The sequence below is a fragment of the Anolis sagrei genome, chromosome 6 (assembly GCF_037176765.1).
Source record: "Anolis sagrei isolate rAnoSag1 chromosome 6, rAnoSag1.mat, whole genome shotgun sequence".
NCBI classification, from domain to species: domain Eukaryota; kingdom Metazoa; phylum Chordata; class Lepidosauria; order Squamata; family Dactyloidae; genus Anolis; species Anolis sagrei.
The window spans coordinates 133160947-133166858 of NC_090026.1; the positions used below are offsets into that span (position 1 = coordinate 133160947).

The following is a 5912-nucleotide window of genomic DNA, read 5'->3' on the forward strand; positions in this document are numbered from 1 at the left end:
TTCTGGAAATTTTTTAATTATAACATTATTCCTTCTCTGGCTATCTTGCATATACACAATTTTTTGGCGTTGTAGTTCACTTACATCCAGCCTCAAATAATAATGGATTTGGACCAAACTTGGTAGGAATACTCAATATGCCCAAATGGGAACACTGATGGATTTGGGGGGAAATAGACCTTGACATTTGGGAGTTGTAGTTGCTGGGATTTATAGTTCACCTACAGTCAAGGAGCATTCGAACTCCATCAACGATAGAATTGGGCCAAACTTCCCAAACAGAACCCCCATATGAGCCACAGAAAATACTATGTATCCTGATGGTCTTTGGTGACCCTGCTGACACCTCTTGTGACCCCCCCTCCCCCAGGAGTCCCAACCCCTAGGTTGAGAAACAGTGTTCTAAAAGAAGCAGCATAACTTCTCAGCTGAGAATATGTATAGCTGAGCTTGCCACTGAATGAAAAGCCAAACCACTTTGTTTCCAGCTATTCATCCCTTCCTCACTTCAGCTGATTTCCTGTTTTCTTTCTGTTTCAGATTAAGAAGTCATGGACCCTGAAATGTGTCCTCATCACGTTAAGAATATGCCTGGATGGGGAATATCTGAGATTTTAATTACTAATATACTTCTGTTTTGTGGGGCAATCTTGCTCCAATATGTGTGGCAGCATTTGCGGGGGGGCCTGATGCATTTATGGGGAGCCTTCCAAAATCGGAAAGGTAGATATTTGTTTTTGGTTTGGGGCCCGGAAAATCAGGCCATTATGGGGGGAGGGCTTCTCACCCACTGGCTCCCCATCCCTGCACGCTTTAAGGAGGTGTCCGTTCTTACTTGGCACCTGCTGTTTCTACTCTTAAGTAAGAGGCGCTCGGCTGCAAGCACTGGCAGGTGTGCGTGCTTTCCCAGCCTGCTGCCACACAATGCGCACGCTCTCCTTGGAAAGAGAGTGTGTGTTTGGCATGGTGGCAGGCCATGAAAGCGTGCGCACTTGCCACTGCCTGCAGCCAGGCACCTCTTTACTCAAGAGTAAGAGGCACTTAACTGCAGGCACGCTCAGCGCCTGCCTCCGCCCCACCACGCACGCACTCCCTTTCCAAGGCAAGGAGGCAAGCTCGGCTGCAAATGAAAGTGGCCTTTCATGTCAAGCAGATTTTTGTGCAGGGAGGGGGCTTCCCATTTCATGCTCCCAAAGAAATGGAAGACACGAAAGAAACGGTAGAAACAGTACAAATGAATTCTGTGCACATGTCTAACGCCTAAGGTTCAGGACCTATCTAAACTGCCCCCTAAAATCCATATTATGTGCTTTGAACTGTGTCATATGACAGTGTCGATTCATATCATCCACAGATAACCACCTGAAGCCTCACCCTGCCAAGACACAAGTGTGTGCTTTCCACCTATGCAACTGTGAAGCCAACAGGAAAGGTCAAGAGCTTGAATATTGTTTCCATCCTAAATATCTCCGTGTCACCTTAGGGAAAGCTTTATGAGAACTACCACTCCTCTTGGCGTCCCCCCAGCAACAGCAAGGGTCTCCCTCTGGGCAGCTAGACCAGGAAATCCCAATTGGACCCCCCCCCCCACCAGAGAGGGTCTTCCTCCAGGAGCAAACCAAGAATGGGCAACCGGGAAGTCAGTCCCTGAATAGACTCAGAAGTGGAGTGGGCAGAGCAAAAGACAACCTGGCAAAATGGCATGACCTACAAGAATCCCACACCTTGTGTGACTGTGGAGCAGAACAGGCAACTCCGCATCTGTATGCTTGTCCACTGTGCCCTGCCTCCTGGACAGAGGAGGAATTGTTGGAGGCTACAGACAATGCTGTTGCCCCTTTTTGGTCAAAAGATATTTAGCTGCCTGCGCGCCTTCTATTTTTACTAGTTTTATACTAATTTATTCAATGCTTTTGATACGAAATAAATAAATATCATCCATTTCAAAGCAGATAATCTGGAAGCAGATACTAGGTTACACGACAGTGTAGATGAGGCCTACATTGTACCCAATCAAGCCTATCTTTATTTTCTACCAAGATGTGAACATTTTACCTGTTTCGTATCAGGCTTTCCTCATAAAGGGAGCAAACTCTGAACGGCTCAGCAAAGCTGCAGTTCTGCACAGGGAGCCATGCTGCCCTTGGACTTCCTGTGGAGCCACTGAAGCCCTTCCTTGCCCCTTGGCCACTCTGCCCAGAAAAGGAGGAGTGGGGCTGCATCCCAGAGGCATGTGCAATGGTCTGCCCGGGTCCTCCATAGGTCAGGGAAGAGGAGGCAAGGAGGCGCCCCTCCAACGGGCCCTCTCTACTAGACATGAGGTGGAGCTGGGACCCTGGTGTAGAAAACCCTTGTTGCGGGCATTCTGCTGAGAGAAGCCTTCCTGTTCACGCAGCCCAGTCCCTCCCATTCTGCCTTACCTGCCCAAGCACAAGGAGGGAGAGCTCCAAGAGAAACATCCCAATAGGAAGGAGAAGAGTCTCACCTGATCCCTGGGAGGTAGGAGGTGGCCAGGCAGAGCCCCAAGGATACCGTTATTCCAGCAGAATCACCCCTTCATTTGTGTCACCATGCCAGGGCTCTGCCTTATTCAGGTAGAGATGAACCAAACAAAAACCCAGTTTATATAAGCAATTTAATTAAAACAGCACTTACTGTCTGGCTGCTTTAATACTCCAAAATATAAAACATAAAGATAGCACTCAGCCACAGAATACAAAACAAAAACTGACAGTCCAGGGATCAAGAGTCTATACCGTAGTCAAAAGCCAGTCCAAAGATTAAAGGTTTCAGGGTTCAGGTCAGGATACCAACAATCCACAAACCGGGGGGGTGGGGGGGGGGACCAGCAGCATCTACCACCAAAATAAAACAAATACTTTTCTCCCAAAGATTAGTCCCAAGGCTTGCTCCTTATATCCAGAAACACCCAGCTGCAACCCATTTCTTGCATCCCTCCACCCTTAATTGCTTTGATCCATGAACTCTGACAGATTACTCAACCCTTTAGAACTAAGACTTATATTAACCCTTCCATCACCAACTGCTAGGCCTGCCACCACTAACCACCAACAACTGCAGAACATGATACATGACAATTTGCCGCTTTGCTTCATGGGTCCTAGTTAGCAAGGATGGGTATTTATTTATCGTGTCATCAGCAACCATTGTATTACAATTCCAACAGAGCAAAACAAACACAGAGATTAAAAAGAAAAAGAAAAAAAAAAAGAAAGAAAAAAAACCACACAGATTTTGTAAATTTGGTATTTGGTTAAATGTCCTTTGACCAGTATCTGGCCACTTGGAGTGCCTCTGGTGTTGCCGCAAGAAGGTCCTCCATCGTGCATGTGGCAGGGCTCAGGGTGCATTGCAGCAGGTGGTCAGTGGTCTGTTCTTCTCCGCACTCGCATGCCGAGGATTCCACCCTGTAGCCCCATTTCTTAAGATTGGCTCTGCATCTCGTGGTGCCAGAGCGCAATCTGTTCAGCGCCTTCCAAGTCGCCCAGTCTTCTGAGTGCCCAGGGGGGAGTCTCTCATCTGGTATCACCCATGAATTGAGGTGCTGGGTTTGGGCCTGCCACTTTTGGACTCTCGCTTGCTGGGGTGTTCCAGCGAGTGTCTCTGTAGTTCTAAGAAAACTATGTCTTGATTTAAGTCGTTGACGTGCTGGCTGATACCCAAACAGGGGATGAGCTGGAGATGTCTCTGCCTTGGTCCTTTCACTATTGGCTGCTACTTCCCGGCGGATGTCAGGTGGTGCAATACCGGCTAAGCAGTGTAATTTCTCCAGTGGTGTGGGTCGCAGACACCCCGTGATAATGCGGCATGTCTCATTAAGAGCCACATCCACTGTTTTAGTGTGATGAGATGTGTTCCACACTGGGCATGCATACTCAGCAGCAGAGTAGCATAGCGCAAGGGCAGATGTCTTCACTGTGTCTGGTTGTGATCCCCAGGTTGTGCCAGTCAGCTTTCGTATGATGTTGTTTCTAGCGCCCACTTTTTGTTTGATGTTCAGGCAGTGCTTCTTGTAGGTCAGAGCACGGTCCAAAGTGACTCCCAGGTATTTGGGTGCGCTGCAATGCTCCAGTGGGATTCCTTCCCAGGTAATCCTCAGAGCTCGGGATGCTTGTCTGTTCTTAAGGTGAAAGGCGCATGTCTGTGTTTTAGATGGATTAGGGATCAGATGGTTTTCCCTGTAATAGGCAGTAAGAGCACTTAGAGCTTCGGAGAGCTTCTGTTCTACCATCTCAAAGCTCCCTGCTTGAGCAGTAATGGCACGATCGTCAGCATAGATGAAACTCTCTGTCCCTTCTGGCAGTGGCTGGTCATTTGTGTAGATGTTGAACATGGATGGAGCAAGCACGCTCCCCTGAGGCAGGCCGTTCTTCTGTTTCCGCCATCTGCTTCTCTGGCCCTGGAACTCAACAAAAAAGCTCCTGTTTTGTAGCAGGTTTCCTATGAGGCGGGTGAGGTGGTCGTCCTTTGTGATATTATACATTTTTCTCAGGAGGAGGCGGTGGTTCACAGTATCATAGGCTGCTGACAAGTCTATGAAGACAGCTCCTGTGATCTGCTGCCTTTCAAAGCCATCTTCTATGTGCTGGGTCAGGTTCAGCACTTGCGATGTGCAGCTTTTGCCTTTTCTGAAGCCAGCTTGCTGCAAGGATGGGTCAGACTAGTGAAAGAGAGTTCCCCTTGCCTGACAGCTTCTTCTTTTGTTCCTTTCTCTTGTTTTAGCCCCTGAACTGAGGATTGTCCTCGTGGGGAAAACCGGAGCCGGGAAGAGCGCCACAGGAAACACCATCCTGGGACAGAAGAAGTTTATCTCTACCACATCTCACACATCACGGACAAAAACATGTGAAAGGAAGGAGACTGTAATCGATGGCAGGAAAATTGTGGTTGTTGATAATCCTGGGATTTTTGACACCAATGTAGAACAGGAGAAAGATGTTTTCAAAGAAGTTGAAAAGTGTGTAAAATGGTGCTACCCAGGCCCACATGCAATCATACATGTCATGCAAGTGAGCCGTTTCACTCTGGATGAAATAATTGTTGCTCAGTTAATCCACTATTATTTTGCCTTTAATGCAAAGGATTATGTGATCATTTTATTCACCCGCAAAGATGATCTGGAAGGAATGTCTTTGGAAACATTTATAAATAACAAAGGTGCATTTCTTCGGGAGTACGTTGACCTATGTGGGGGCCGTTGCCTTGCTTTCAACAACAGGGCTGAAGGTCAGGAGAGGGAAGAGCAGGTGAGGGAGCTGCTTGGCATGATTGATGCCATGCTGGAAAAGAACAAGAAGGCCCCCTTTTACACTGAAGAGATGCTAGACAGGAACCAAAGAGCTATAGAAGAATTCCAAAGGCAGATCATAGAACTGAGTAGGAAGGCCAAAGAGTACCTAAACCAATGCAACATATTATAATGGACGCAGCCATGTTGCTTATGAAACAAAATCCCAAACAGACCTTGCGGATACTTTAATGAGGCCCAAGCCCCCCAAAAACAAAGGAACACGATTACCCAAAGGCATATCCATGTAAGAATGTGCGTAAGGGGCATGCTGACCCACAAACCTTGGAACAACATTCACCAGCAGATGTCTTACAGGTGAAGCCACTTTACATCCCTAAAGAAGTCCAGGTGGTCATATGGTTCTCTAAATAACATTTTGTTAATCAGGTAGGAAAAGGGAGAGGATGTAAGCTTTATTTCATAGAGTCATAGAGTTGGAAGAGACCTCGCGGGCCATCCACTCCAACCCCATTCTGCCAAGAAGAAAGAAAATTGCATTCAGAGCACCCCTGACAGATGGCCACCCAGCCTCTGTTTCAAAGCCTCCAAAGAAGGAGCCTCCACCACACTCCGGGGCAGAGAGTTCCACTGCTGAACGGCT

At 47.6% G+C, this 5912-nt stretch overlaps 1 protein-coding gene across 1 annotated transcript; it reads left to right on the plus strand.

Annotated features, from left to right (window-relative positions):
- The first annotated feature begins 924 nt into the window (after nucleotides 1-924).
- On the plus strand, nucleotides 925-5441 carry LOC132779716 (GTPase IMAP family member 9-like). Its single transcript, XM_067470587.1, has 2 exons — nucleotides 925-1219; nucleotides 4744-5441. Exons 1-2 carry the CDS (start codon nucleotides 925-927, stop codon nucleotides 5439-5441), a joined length of 993 nt encoding a protein of 330 aa, XP_067326688.1.
- The last annotated feature ends 471 nt before the right edge of the window (nucleotides 5442-5912 follow it).